At 36.1% G+C, this 15,537-nt stretch overlaps 1 protein-coding gene across 1 annotated transcript; it reads right to left on the reverse strand.

Moving 5' to 3' along the window:
* Positions 1 to 109: 109 nt before the first annotated feature.
* Positions 110 to 15,328, reverse strand: LOC140054372 (cubilin-like). Its single transcript, XM_072099344.1, has 33 exons — positions 15,276 to 15,328; positions 14,905 to 15,004; positions 14,592 to 14,729; positions 14,232 to 14,449; positions 11,574 to 11,739; positions 11,232 to 11,431; positions 10,571 to 10,739; positions 10,238 to 10,470; positions 9,833 to 10,007; positions 9,553 to 9,722; positions 9,132 to 9,316; positions 8,821 to 8,981; positions 8,684 to 8,731; positions 8,391 to 8,578; positions 7,958 to 8,123; positions 7,525 to 7,703; positions 7,128 to 7,302; positions 6,801 to 6,976; positions 6,615 to 6,698; positions 6,350 to 6,434; positions 6,193 to 6,220; positions 5,886 to 6,069; positions 5,336 to 5,501; positions 4,940 to 5,121; positions 4,654 to 4,828; positions 4,104 to 4,297; positions 3,817 to 4,000; positions 3,503 to 3,684; positions 2,357 to 2,540; positions 1,661 to 1,845; positions 1,094 to 1,268; positions 768 to 955; positions 110 to 384 (listed from the first exon to the last, which is right to left on the reverse strand). Exons 1-33 carry the CDS (start codon positions 15,306 to 15,308, stop codon positions 220 to 222), a joined length of 5,241 nt encoding a protein of 1,746 aa, XP_071955445.1. The 5' UTR covers positions 15,309 to 15,328; the 3' UTR covers positions 110 to 219.
* Between the last annotated feature and the right edge of the window lie 209 nt (positions 15,329 to 15,537).

Consider the following 15,537-nt stretch of genomic DNA (forward strand, 5'->3'; position numbering starts at 1 on the left):
TCATTTGCATAACTATTCAGGTGGATTTGCATGGGTGGATTTGTATATATCGGTAATGTAGAAGTACTGTACAATTTATACAAACAATATTTTTATAATTTTATTGACATTTTTCTATTTGTAAATAGGCCTACTTCTTTCTATATAATATAATCGTTTGACAATTCATAGCAATTAGGCCTAATAATATTATATAATTTATTTATTGCTTTTTGAAATTCAATAGTGACTGATGGTTTTATAACTTGCTGAATATCCTTTCGCCGACACATATTCATCACTAGAAAGCGCAACTTTAACTTTGTTCGATTTTGAAGTATACTTAAATTCGTCAAATGCCCCACAGTATTTTGGTGACTTAACTTGCGATGGTAATTCAGTAATCTGTAAGAAAAGTAATAATATATCATTAAAAAACTTTCCCGAGTTCGTAAAGTAAAAATAGATCTGTGGCAGACATACATGATGTCATTTTTATCAATTATCCTCTTCACAATCATTTATGATAATGAAGCTAATAAAGCTCGTAGTGAACCACGGACCACGAGCCCTTTTCCTTTCTAACAGGCCAGCAGAAAAGTGATGATAATTAGGCCTAGGTCACTGTCAATCCTACGTTAGCCAGCAGCCAAATTAGGCCCCTAGATCTTCTAGGTAGTCCGGCCTAAAACAATCTTTTCTTCGATGATTTTTTTGGGTAAAAGAGAACTCCTTCTCGCTAATTCACCTATTTTTTTTTTAATTCGCCTATTCACAAATATACTTACTTGGACGAAATCATAACTACAATTTTCCTCATATTCGACTTCAAAACCAGTAAACTTGATTTCTATTACATTTCCATATGGGACAAAGATTGTGGTGATGCATTCCTTATTTAGATCGTAATATTTTGGATAGTTTGGTGAAGAGAATGAACCACTTTGTGACATCAGAGTCTGGACACATTCAGATGCTAAGCAACACAAAACAAAATAAAAGTAAAAACTTTATGCTGCTGCACTAATAATGATTAATAGTATTGCAACCCACTGACCACTAAAAGCAATGAGAATAATATACTGAATGTTCAGCCAGGCTTAGGCCTACTTACAAGTTGGAATGATGTTTTGTATCTGAACACCTTCGTAAGTAGCTTTGAAGCCACCTTTCGTTATGTATTCATCGCTGTGAAAGTCAACCTGGCAGATGTTAGTAGTCGACGTCCAATCAAAAGAATTACGATTTCCACAGATGGTTTGCTCTTCTCCGCCTGGAAGACTTAGCAACTGAAAACAAGCAAAACAAATTATTTTATCAATAATGATGAGGGGCGTAATCCTAACAAAGATCCGCATAAAACAGGCAGTAACGCTCTCTATGCACTCTACGCGCCCTCTCAAACTTTATGTTATCAAAAATGTGATGTTCCCATATATGTACATGATGACGTCATATCACTACCATATTTTGGCATATCACTACTACATTTGGGAACATCACACTTTATTGGCAAGCTAGGTTTACACTAATTCCAAGTCTTTGAATGTTATTCTATTACCTAAAAATACGTTTAATCTGTAAATGGTAGAAAATGTAATACAAAAATAGCGAAAAACCGTAATAAGAACAGAGGACAAGCGAGAAGATAAGTACGCCTGCTCAGACCCCTAGATTTTACCTTTACGTAATCATAGCTACATTTCTCGTCGTCTTCTAAATCAAACGTTTCAAAACGTATGACACAAACATAATTTTCTGGTAGAGCGATACGAATGCTGCAGTCTAAGTTTAAATCGTAGTTACGTGGAAAGTTTGGTGTTGAAATAATTCCAGTCTTTTGCGTTAATTCAATATGCGGACAACCTAAGGAATAAACAAACAGTTGATCATTTATTATTCTTTGTTGACAATTTGAGATAACAGTGTCCAACATGACGCACAAATAGTGCGGTACAAGCATGAACATTGCAACAACTAACTTTAAGTACTTCCGAAAACAAATTTTGACAATGATGAAGGCTTAATAGAAAATTGCAATAACGTTCCCTCATTCTTCTCTGAATATTTTTAAGGACAGAATTCATGACAATACTTTCACAATCCAACCTACACCAAATTGGTATTTTAGGATATTGGTTTTGTGGAAGTTGCTTATAGCATTATTGTTAATTTTCTGGTGAAATTGTTTTTTGTATGATTTGTAGATGTACTATCCGAAATTAAAAAATGAATGAATGTATAATACAATTTTGGCGTATGGGTGTGCAGGAAATGGGAATTCACATAATGCGTGAAGCTACGACGTGACTACAATAAATTAACAGGTTTGAGAACGGCATGGTATTTTTTATGAGTAGGACAATTTATCACTTACCAGTGATGATAGGAGCCGATGTAGGTAGAAGCCACGACTCGTAACGTGCCCGGAAACCAGTACTTGGAGTCATGTTATCCGAATGGAACTTGATTAACAATTTATTGTTTGTCGAATGAATAATCAACGGATCGGAATATCTACCACAATATTTTTTGTCGGTACCACCGGCTTCATCAACCACCTACGGAAAGAAATTATTTCAAAAAATGAAAAAATATTCAAAAACAAGGCCATATAGATGGCTGCAGTCGCGTGCTTAGTGTTTACCGACCGACCGACCAACCTACCAACTGACCGAAATTACTTAAATGTTTAAAAAAGTTGAAATGTTTAAAAACAGTTATATTTTTTAAACCTGTAGCCTGTCACTTTTGACGTGCTCGTATAACGTAATTTCGAGTTGAAAAGTAAGTCAAGAAAACAGAAATCGGGAAAAAAGAGTGCGCAATAACTTTTAACGTGCAGTGCGCGCGCAAAAATCTGCGCACTCATGGCAATTTTGTAAACGCTTAAAATTGCCTGAAACGTATTCTTATTTCATCGAAAATAAATTTTGGAAAATTTGAAGCGCGCGTACGCATGCGTTACATGCGCTACGCACGTAATTGTATTGCCATATGATGATTTATGCCCTGAAATTTATGAGTACCAAATTTTATTTAATTGTGATTCATGGTTGTGAAGATATGATTACAAACGTGATTTCGTTAAATCGTGCGTAGACCGCGTAATTTTTATTGCGCACCGTGAAAACATAACCACATCGATTCCTGGCCATAAGGATTATACTGTGAAAAATTGACTTAGCTAGATTAAACTGATATCAAGATAAGGTCAGAAAGCGATAAAACGCATAGTGATACCGGACCGACAGACCGACCGACCTAGTGAACTATAGAGTCGCTTCCACGCGACTAAAAATGAGGTAAACATATATTCATGTAAAGTATATAACGAGTCTGGAAAGATAAATTATGATTAAAAAGTATAATGTAATCAATAAAAGGAAGTATTATCAAAATAAATACTTAAATAAATAATTAAAAGGGAATTCTGAAAAGGGCATTGTGGCGTTACAACACGATAACTAATAGGCCTATATCATTTACATAGGTGTAACAAAACATAGCAAACGATACATACCTGTACAAAGTCGTATTTACACGTATCTTGAAATTCCACATTGAATGGATCAAAGTGGAGTACAATCTTGTAAATCTTTTCAACGGTAATCGTATAAACACAGTCCATGTTCAGTGGATAGTTCAATGGATGATTGGGGGTTGTAAATTCACCTGTTAAACTGGTGAGTTGTTCATCACAACCTGTAATATTTAAAATAGTTAATGTTAAAATAATGGAAACCAGCAACGTTTGGACAATATATTGCGGAAACTTTTCTGATAACAAGTAGGTCAATATCACTGTGCGGTTTATTTACATTTATATATATTTACCTGTAGTTATCGGTTGTATACCAGTCTGATCCGTTTGTGTATATGTGATGTAGAAGCCTGGCCCAACTTTAATGAAATCACTATGGAACGTCAACACAACAACATTGTTTGAAATTCCAATTTGAAGATCATCTTTCTTGCCGCATATTATTTTGTTTTCTTGAGAGTTTACAGGATTGGTTATCTGTTAATTTAATTTAGATTAGTAAATAATCACAAAGAAGATGAAATAAGCAGAAAGCCAAATATCGTCTGCGCAGCGCAGAGAGTAATGCGCATTATCTTACCGACAAATAGTCATAATCACAAGCATTCGTATCTGTATTCTTCTCTTCTATGTCAAAGAAATCAAACGATAGGTTGATCAGAAAGCCCTCAGCAACATTGATCGTGTAGACGCACGTGATGTCATTCGGGTACGAGGAAGGAAACCATGGAGAAGACACGTGACCCGATATGCCATCAAAATTTTGTACACAAGCTGAAAAAAAATCACTTTTCTATCAGCAAGAAAAAGAATGAATTACAGATTGTGTAGGCACGTGTACATTATCGCAATCACTAGGCCTAAATACCATTTCGTAGTTAGGATACACCGACGCTAGAAATCATCGTTGAAGCTTGGTTCCCACTAGAACGTAACGCAAGGACGTAAACGCAACGCAAGCGTTTTAACCAATGACAAGCGAAGTTATAGACAGTTAGCAATCACAAGCGAATAAGCCATCGCTTGTGATTGGTCAATTCACTTGCGTTGCGTTACGTCCTTGTGTTGCGTCGCTAGTGGGAACCACGCTTTTCAGAAAGGACATTATGTTTTTATGTGATTGCATTTACCTGAAGATTTGTCCACATTCTTCACTTCATAAGTGGCCAAAAATCCAGAGAACTTGTAATGATCATTGCTGGAGAACTTGCCAAACACAAGGTTACTATCGGATTCCCAAGTAATTGGTGCGTTTTGCTTAAAACCACAGAACGCCTTTTCTTTTCCAGATGTAACATCAATCAGCTGTAAAAGGAAAATGGCAAATTTGAAGATATTCTGGGTAATTATGAGAAGGATTTTAACGAATTTGGCACTCAACATCTTCAATTACTTGGACCATCAAACCATACTTACAGTGATAAAGTCGTTCGCGCAGTCAACATGGTCTTCGATATCAAGATGCAAGAATTTGAAATGGATTTTTTTGCCTGGAGCAGCCTGGAAGCGATACTGACAAACGACATTATTGTCGTATTGGTAAGGATAGCCAGGCGACATAAAGTTACCCACATCTGCTGTAAACAAACCTTCACAACCTGAAAGAAAAGTTTGTGACTCAAGTAATTATTGCTGTTTCTACAAAGGGCAAACCTTCAGGAAATCCAGCCTACGGAAGAACAATTTGTCTCCAAGTTAGACGATGATTACCAACGAATTACATACTAGTTTGACACCCAATAATAGAAAATTGTGTGGATAATATTTATTTCGCGCATGTTATCTTCAATAGGTCTTCCTCTTTCAACTTACTTTGATCAGATAAATGGGGTTGGAAGTGATACTTAGCAAAAAATCCGGTTTTCACAGTGTGAGAGTCGGATAGAAACTTGACAAGAACTTCGTTTCCTGTCGACACCCATGCAAACGGACTTTTAGTTCCACAGAATACAACAGGATCCGTCTGTATATCGTACAACTGAAAAATAGAATCACAAGAATGTTTTGTTTTGCCATTTGAGGGAGATATTTTCTCAGTTTACGCAAGATACCATTCAAGTCTATAACAATCGATAGAGTACAATTGGTATAGCCTATGAGGTCACTTGGCATAATTAGACCAAGGCAATCTAACCGGATCCCGAGACTCCGTAAAGGGTTTATCTGTGGCTGCGATACGATCAGTTCTACGCCTTTTAACAGACTGGGTAGAATCTGTACATTACGGTTTGTATTTGTCGCAGCCAGACATAAGATAAGGACTGTTACGAGTTCCCATCTTGGCAAGGCGAGCTCAGTGTCCTGATTGCCTTGATTAGACCTACCTCGATGCACAATACTATGAATATGATATCTAACTCACTTCTACAAAATCATGCTCGCATTTTATTTCCGTGGTGGTGACCGTTTCGTCCTCTAGGCTGAATTTGCTGAATGTGATGACGATAATGTAGCTAGGTGGTGCGTGGATCAAGTATTCTTCATAGTTGCGGTTATTTGGATATTTTGTCGGGTAATCTGGACTTGTAAAACTTCCGCTTTCATCACTTCAATAAATAATTTAAAAAAAAAGGAAATTAAGATTCGGCCTAAATCAAAAGTACTCTTGATATCATGCTAATTAGCGAGGGTGGAACCCCATTCCTAACTAGCTTCTAGTCTCTACTTACAAGTGTTCAAGAGTAAAAAAGCTGTAATCTGAAAAAAAATGAAACGAATGTAGTACTACTTAGTATCACTTGCAAATTCCCCGTCACATTCAAATTCTTTTTTTTTCTTTTAGCCTATACTGTTGCCATAAATTGGTAAATATTATTATATACTAACAGTCAAATCGCGTGCGATGATAGCTGTGATAGTCGGCATTCACTTGATGTTGTTCATTGCTGTTATGTTTGAAGTGTAGAAGAACCTACAAGTTTTAACAATTAATTTTGCATAAGCACATCAACTATATAAGATATAATCACAAAACACCTCTCAGTGCAAAATACAAAGCGGGTGAGATTAAGGACAATAGAAAATAATGGAAACCACTATCATCTTCAGAGAATATAATTAAAAGTAGTCTTTAACAAAAAAAGTCTCTAACCTCATTTGCGTCAGATGTCCAAGTAAAAGGCTGAAATTCGGTCGCACAATACATAGACTCTCGTTTCGTTGTTGTATCAATAATCTAATATATTTTGTTAAAAGTAACAAAAAGAAAATCAAATACGAATTTCCACCTTGGAAAGATTAACCCGAAAGCCTATAAAATAATAAAGCATTTACTCGCCTTCATAAAACTGCTACATGACTGATCAGATAATACAAAGTCCGAGATTGTTAGTATGACACGCCGAAGATCATTTGGATGTAACCGGATGATAAGGAAGGAGTCTGTGTTTGTTGCTGTAGTCTGTGGCCAGCTAAAAACACCTGGAATTTCGGCATCTTTGAATGATATTACAGCTATGGAATAAAAATCTATGTCGTATTATACACACTTTGATAGCTAACCAACTAATTGTATTTGCAACTAATGTGCAGACATTGACAAACGTCACGCGCTCCTGCGCGCCTAGTTATTTCATGCGCAGATACATGTTCAGTGTCAACTTACCGGCTGCCTGTATAGTAGAAATAGACCTATATGTTGCATTGTACACCAAGTAATTTCGATATGGCGTTAAAGCACAGTAAGATATAATGAGCTCGTTGCTTTGAGATGTCCAAGAGAACGGGTACAGACTTCCATACACGACAATTCCTTCTGCGTCATCAGTCCTATCATCAATCTGTAGGAAATACAATCTAGAAATCACCACTTTGCAATACAACTCTATGAACGTTTCACAATGACTATCAAAGTCATATCCAAACTCAAGATCAGTTTCGTTTGCGCATAATCGAACAATTGTTGTATGACATTGAATACGTACATACTGGTACTGGATACGGTACAAATAAGCCCATGGCAGAATTATCCTTTATTATTTTCTAGATTTGCCTAAACTTACTCTGAATTGGGGACAGTCATCAAATTGGTAATCAAACTCGCTGAACGTAATCACAATTTTCTGGCTTGGATGAACGTGGATCACATTTGTGCAATCTTCTAAAAAGAAGCCTGTGGTTGGTATCGGTTTAACGACATTGACCAATGTTCCTTCATCATCGTAGTTGACAGCAGAACAATCTAAAACACCAAGAAAACCCGAATAAAAACAAGACAAACATGGAGTTTGAGTGAGTAATACTTTTGCAAGGATTAAGAGCTTGTATCTCTAAATTCCGTCACTAATATTGCTTGAAGTATTTGAACATTTTGTGCATAATGCTTGGTTCTTAACACGCAAGACAAGGACGATGGATTATTCGAACTGTTGCTTGTCATTGGTCAACACGCTTACGTTGCATCCTACTGGAAATCAAGCATTATGTAGCATGTACCTTCTATGTCCCTAATCTCCTTAGAAACGGTAGCTATAAAGCCAGTGAACGCGACAGCAGAATCCGTCCGGAACCTCACAAGAAGGCTGTTACCAGAAGATGTCCACGTCATTTGATCCTGTGTTCCACAGATCTTGTCGGCAGCACCCGACAGCACATCTTCAATCTGTAATTATTGTTATTTAGTCATTAAGAAAATAGTAATCAAATTAAAACTCAGAACCAACGTAATGGAAATTAATTCGATTCATACAGTGAAAAAGAGTAGCTTCTTTACTGTCTGCTCAAAGAATTTAAAAAGTTTAGAAAAGGCCCAAATTGGTTGCTGCTATGGTTAGAAAAAATGTTAAGAAAGAGACTGCTAATCATATCATTAAAATTGTTCCGACGTATCCGACCATTGAGCGGCTCCGAATTTGGTAATAAAATTTACCTCTACGTAGTCTTGGTTGCAGTCTCCTTGTTGTAGTACAAAGTGGGTAAACTGCATCAGGATTCGTTTGTCCGGTTTTAATTGTACAGTTATATCGCACACTTCATTCTTGATGTACAGACCTCTGACCAGACGAGATTTGACCGTAGCTGTTGCAGTGGTATCTAAGTCCACATAGTCGTGACAATCTATGGACAATTAATTTGAGCCAAATTAGTGCCGCAACAGAAATGCCAAAATATTAGAAATTATAATATAATATGACGTAACAACAATTTTTTAAAAGCACCTACCACGTTGGATGAAAATAGCAAAAATATCTGCAAATCCTATACCCTCGCCTGTAAAATAAAGTGTTTGAATGTTAAAATCGACACTTTTTAATATAATTACAGCAGTAGGTCTAAATTGTAGGTCTTCGAAATCTTACCACTGGAAGTGTCTCCGGCAGTGTCTCGTGTGCTGTAGGCAAAGTAAGGTCTACCGGCAGATGTGGTTTCATAGTAGCAAAATCCAGTCAGAGCGGATACGTCTTCCAAGTCAAACCACATTTTACCGAAAGAACAGTTGGAATCTGCTGCATGGCCGTCCCTAAAATATAAGTATGCTTATGTAATACTTAGGCCTACTAGCGGTCAAGATATCCTGTTACTACTACTTACTACTTCTGTTACTACTGGGGGCAGTTATCAATTCACTATTGGCAAATGGTGAAAACCACACTACCAGTTTACAACTTACTCAATTTCAAATGGCAAATGAAATACTCTCCGGTCGTCACCAGTAAGATCACACTCTCTCAGGTCTGTATAAGGACTATATATCAAGTTCTCACACTTGAACCAATCAGTGTTACTTTTCGATTCTTCGGCGTAGAATCGGAGTTGCCGAACATTCACACCGTCCTTGTATAGATTTATTTTGATCTGTAAAAGAAAAATTTATAAACGGTTGATCGGTAACATCTTTCTACAGTAGCACTAATCAAGAGAAGTCCAGACTGCAAATTACCCAAGTATAGATAGGTAACAATTAACCTCACCAGCAGTTAAGTAAGCGTTATGGAAGATAAATATTTAGCTCTGAAAAAGGAACATGGTCATCAAGTAGGCTTAAACAGAAGTACGTCATGGGAAACTGCGATAGTATTCAACTGGCTTACCCTCTTGATTCCTAGCTCAGTCCAATCCAACATTAGGTCACTTTTATAGAGTTCTCTATATAAAGTAGACTTGATATCTGGTGGAAAAAATCCGTAAGCTCTTGGATCTATCCATCTGCTGTACGTGTTTTCATAATTTCCAGCAACGTTGCGAAAGATAAGCTCCCAATCTAAAAATACAAGGACATTGATAACATTATTTTGAAAATCATTAGTGGGGACCGAAGTCGTACAGTAAATTACAAGGTTATTTGGCAGTAAGCAATGTAATGAAGTTTACCTGCCGGTGGTGTCCTTTGGAGAGAGCGATAAGAAACAGTGAATCCTCTGAATTCTTCGTTAGCATCCGAAGTAAACGTCACAATGACGGCATTGCTTCGTGAGATCCACGTGAATTCTTGTTGGTGACCGCAATATGTATCTAGTAAGAAGTTGCTGTAGTAAATATCTTTCACCTAAAAAAATACATACTGGTAAATAGTTTTGTTATTTTTACTTTCGACTAATTCTACTAAGGTCAAGATAGGAACTCGTAACAGTTCTTTGATCTTATGTCTGGTTGCGACAAATACCAACAGTATTTTCCGCGGCACACCGTGTCCGTTAAGTATCGTGGAACTGATCATGTCGCAGCCACAGTTCAAACCTTTGATCTCCGGTGCTCAGCATCCTTAGTTCTACTTACCACGATCTTATCTGGACACGATAATGTCGGCTGTGGACTTTGTGATCGGCTACTACTCCACGGTGTAGTAACGATGTCTCCACTCTCGAGCCAAAACTCGTGGAAAGTGATCAGGATGTATTTATCTGGTTGCACTTGTATGTAGTACTGCACTTTAGAATTTTTTGGATATGCCTCTGGGAAGTTTGGACTCGTGAAGGTTCCTGTACTGTCCGTCATGTGAAGGTTGAACTCTGTTGAAAACAATGACGTTTGTACTGTAGTGTTCTGCCCAACAGCTCAGATTCTAGTACATGTGTAACCACCATTCTAAAAAGATCTAGGCAAACTTACCAGAAGCAGGTGGTCTGTCTTTGATCTCGTATCCAATGACGAATCCTTCGTATGTTTGGGAGTCATCCGTCAGGAAGTGGATCCTTGCTTCATTGCTATCTGACATCCATGAGAACTGTGGCACAATGCCGCAATAGGTTTCTGAGCGTCTTGAAAACAAATCTTCAATCTATAAAATAACGTCATATTTATAATAAGACCTTACTGGAGAGATATAGTTATCTAGCCTACTGTATAGACTACAAAGCCTGGTAATAGAGATTAAGAAGATCATTGCAACGTACTGAGGAGAAAGAGTTATCTAGCCTACAGTAAACTAAAATTCTGGTAATAGAGTAAGAAGATCATTGCAACTTATTACTAAGGAGATAGTTATCTAGCCTACAGTAAACTGAAATTCTGGTAAAAGAGTAAGAAGATCATTGCAACTTATTACTAAGGAGATAGTTATCTAGCCTACAGTAAACTGAAATTCTGGTAAAAGAGTAAGAAGATCATTGCAACTTATTACTAAGGAGATAGTTATCTAGCCTACAGTAAACTAAAATTCTGGTAAAAGAGTAAGAAGATCATTGCAACTTATTACTAAGGAGATAGTTATCTAGCCTACAGTAAAAGAAAGAAAAAGAAAATAAACAGTACAAGAGAATATACGGCTTACCACAAGTTTATCAGCTGTACAACCCGTACTAGGCTCCAAGTTGAATTGGTCAAAGTAGAACACAATCCTATGTAGAGGGTCAGCGTGGATCACATACTCACAGTTTAAACTGTTGTCATAATTATCCGGGAAATTAGCTGATGTTATAAACCCTTGTCGAAGTTTTTTGTCCGAAGTGATTTCAATAAATTTATAACAGGCTAAAACGAATGTATTTTATGTATCAAAATTTCAATTCACTTTCATTATATATAATGCACTGCCTATAACAAATAATGTGAATCTGTTTCTCCGTCAGGACCATTAGGATTGATTACAAATGACAATTGTAAAATGACTTACTCGGAGCAGTGTCAATGGTACTGTATGTTGCTTTAAATCGGTTAAAAACTAAATTCATATCCGTAACAAAGTCTAATTGGACGACATTAGACTCAGAAATCCAGGAGAATGGTTGCTTTGTACCACAGTAACTACTTATTCGACGATCTGATATCTTGTCAGATATCTGCAAGAACAGTGAATATGTATAACAACGAGGTACAAATGAAATTTGGTTGGTTAGTTGGTTTACATTTTGATTAACATACAATTATACAATGAATGAATAAATGAATGAAGAGATCTTATTCATAATGATTTCCACAAAACAATCAGTGGTTGATTTACTAGTCATCACTGATGTTCATACGGGTATAATATCAATCAATCAATCAAAGTAACATTTATTTCTCGTGTCTTTCATAGAAAATAAAAATTAACAGTAAAAATTATTAAAATAAGAGGGGCAACATTCCTAAAAAGCAAAGCTTGTATAAGGCAGCCCATAGAAACTGAAAGAAAAAAAACAGGACAACAAGGGACCCGGAAACAGGACAAAAACAGTAATGAAGACTTTAAGTTTTAGGGTACCGAAAAGACTAAATATCAAAACTACAATGAGTGAAAGGATAATTAAACATAACTAGATAAGAGGTGCCGTTTCAATTTAAAAGAAAAACTCTTCTTAGACAAAGCACTTTTTATATTAACTGGTACGTTATCCCAGAGTTTAGGACCAGTGAACTTAATGCTATGTTTAAAAGAAGTAGTTTTAAAAAAAGGAATACGTATTTGATTTGCACTCCGAGTACTGTGGTTATGAAAATTAAGATTGAAACTAAATAAATCATCAAAGTGAGATGGCAGGATCGAGTTTAGCCATGAATAGAGGAAAACACTTTGTTGAAGATGGTTAATATCCTGAATTTTAAGAAGACCAAATGAAGAAAATAAAGGATTGGAATGGGATAAAGGAGGAGCATTTGCTATGTATCTTACGGTTTTCTTTTGGATCAATAACAGTTTGTTTAAGTAGGACGGGTATGTATTACCCCAAATAATATTAAAGTAAGTGAGGTAAGGGAGGATTAGTGAACAGTAAAGAATCCGGAGTATGTTTTGAGGGATGAAAGATGATAATCTATATATGATACCAGCACTTTTGGATATTTTGTTTTCGACTTGAGTAATCTGATGTTTCCAATTTAGCTTACTGTCCAGATAAACACCAAGAAATTTAGTTTTCTCAACAATAGGTATTAATTGATCTTTAATTTTTAGTTTAAAAGTACTAGTATTTAGTGGTATTTGTGAATTTTAGAACACCATACAACAGCACTTCTTTAGATTAACAGAAAGTTTGTTTGCAGAAAAGTATGTTAAAATTTTGGGTAGATTTTCGGTTGATATTTTAAAAAGGGAATCTATATTTTTATCAGTGTAAATTAGGGTTGTGTCATCAGCATACAACAGAAAAGAAAACATATTTGAGGCATTATGGATATCATTTATGTATAATAAAAATAATAGAGGCCCAAGCAGGGAACCTTGAGGGACTCCACAAATAGGAAGAAAATCAGAAAGGGTGTGTTTAAATTTAGTGCATTGCTTGCGGTTTGAAAGGTAGCTTTCGAATAAATTATATACAGGGCCACGGATTCCATAATTATGTAACTTATATAATAAAATATCGTGATCAATTGTATCAAAGGCCATCGAGAGGTCAATGAAAATACCAATGGCAAATTCACCCCTCTCGAAAGCCCCAACAATTTCGTTTGTTAATTGAAGAAGTGCGGTGGATGTATTATAGTTCTTACGAAAGCCAAATTGTTTATTGTAAAGTATATTATTTTTTTGAAGATAATTATATGTTCGATCATAAATAAGGCGTTCAAGTATTTTGGAAAAGATCGGTAGCACTGATATAGGACGGTAATTACTGGAATCAGATTTGTCACCAGTTTTAAAAATAGGAGTTACTTTAGCTAGTTTAAGGGTGTCAGGAAAGGTGCCATTTACAAAACAAAGATTGAAAATGTAGCAGAGGGGTTCAGAAACAAAAGGGATAAGTTGTTTAATAATAGACGGGTTAATATCATCAATGCCAGGTGCTTTACTATTTTTGAGGCGCATAACAATATCCATAATCTCAAAAACAGTCCCAAGATTGAGAAATAAAGAATTTATGGATGGCGGAGGGAGGTAATTATGTTGGGATCCTCCGTTAAGTTTCCTTCGAAATGCTTACTTTCATTCGTTTTTATGAGACTATTTATAATTGTCCATGTTCCTTTGATATTATCTTTCTGCTGCTTAAACTTTTTTTTCATAATAATCGCGTTTAGTTAATTTTATTAAAGAGTTAAGGGAGTTACGGAATTGCTTATATTCATTTATGTTTTTGTCATTCGGATAGCGGAGGGGGATTTGGAATACAGTTTTTGTTTATGCTTTATTGAATTTAAGAGTTCCAATCCGTCATCCAGGTCTTTATTTTTTTTTTCCTGCAGACTGCTCTTGAATTGGAAAATGTTTATCATACAGTCGTTTAAATTCAGTTTCAAAAGAAAGTAAAGCAATATTAGGATCATCCGTACCATAAACACCAGTCCAATTCATGTTAGACAAATCGTTTTTTATGTTTGAAATATTTGTTTCAGAAAAGGAAAAACATACCTCGACAAGGTTTCCACACGTGCACACTTTCGCTTCTGTTAACCCAACATTAGAATGAAGCTGCAGGCCTTCCAGTATGAATTTTTCAAAGGCTATAAGAACTCTTTTCGTTGCTGCAACGGTTATTTGAAGACGACAGAACTGCTGAATGGCATTCTTCTCTGGCCAATATGGTGACGTCAGAACACCCGTCTCCCTTGTGTATTTTCGGTTACACACTGAAGAATAGAAGTTGGGCATTTGCCATTATAATTCAATATCGTTTATTGCCTTCATTACTATTTGGATAAATATACATTTCTTGCGAAAAAGAAAATTTCCCCATGGCACATTGGACTGTCCCAGGACATACTAACTTACTTGAACATGGCTCTGCGTTGCAAGGGCGTGTTTCTGCGGCCACTAACTCTGGTATTCCAGGTGCTTCGCAGTAGGTAACCGCAACTTTTTGCCGGTCTATCCCAGTCGAGTAACAAACTCTATTCAAGAACTCAATACCTTGGATAAATAATAGTATATGATGTAATTATACGAATAGTGCATGTCGTAGTGTTTCCAGAAGTGCTAATGGGCGTGGTACTCAAAATCCACCTGTAACATTACTGTATAGGACTAATAACCCTTAGGATCTCACAAAATTACAATTTGGTTTACGGATAACGTCAATACGTACCTCCATTGCACGGGGCACTACATTCACCATATTCAGCCCCCCACTCGTGCGAGTAACCATTGGTGTGCGAGTAACCATTGGTATGGGAGTATACAAGGGCCTGTAAAATTCCAATACAAAAAACAATCATTAAATGCCTGTAATTTGGTCTTTCAAGCAGAGCAGGATTTCCAATAAAGTTTCTTATGAAAAAAGTATACCTACATATGCGGGATACCACAATTACCATTCTACAGGACCCATTTTTTTAAAAGTATACATAGCATTCTATATTGATAAATTCGGGTAAAATAATTCCGCTGCCATATTGGTTGTATTTCTACCAATTGTATTCTTTTCTAATCTAAAAAAATGCTATGTTTTATACTGACCAATGTGAACAATAATAGTTGAATAAATCCCATCCTCTGTGTAGCAGTGTCGGCCGACGAGGAAGAGTGTAATGTGTTTCACGTAAACCGCTTCTATTTAACCGAGATTATTTCACATAGTATACAGAGGGGTGGACAATGAATCAAGTTTATTAAAATTAATTATATAATTAAATAAAATCATTTAGTAGTTGAAATAATAATAACAGTTTAAACAGTTAAACCTGTGTTGCAATTGTTAAATTCAAAATAACTATTAGTA

The sequence above is a fragment of the Antedon mediterranea genome, chromosome 7, assembly GCF_964355755.1.
Source record: "Antedon mediterranea chromosome 7, ecAntMedi1.1, whole genome shotgun sequence".
Classification (NCBI taxonomy): Eukaryota; Metazoa; Echinodermata; class Crinoidea; order Comatulida; family Antedonidae; genus Antedon; species Antedon mediterranea.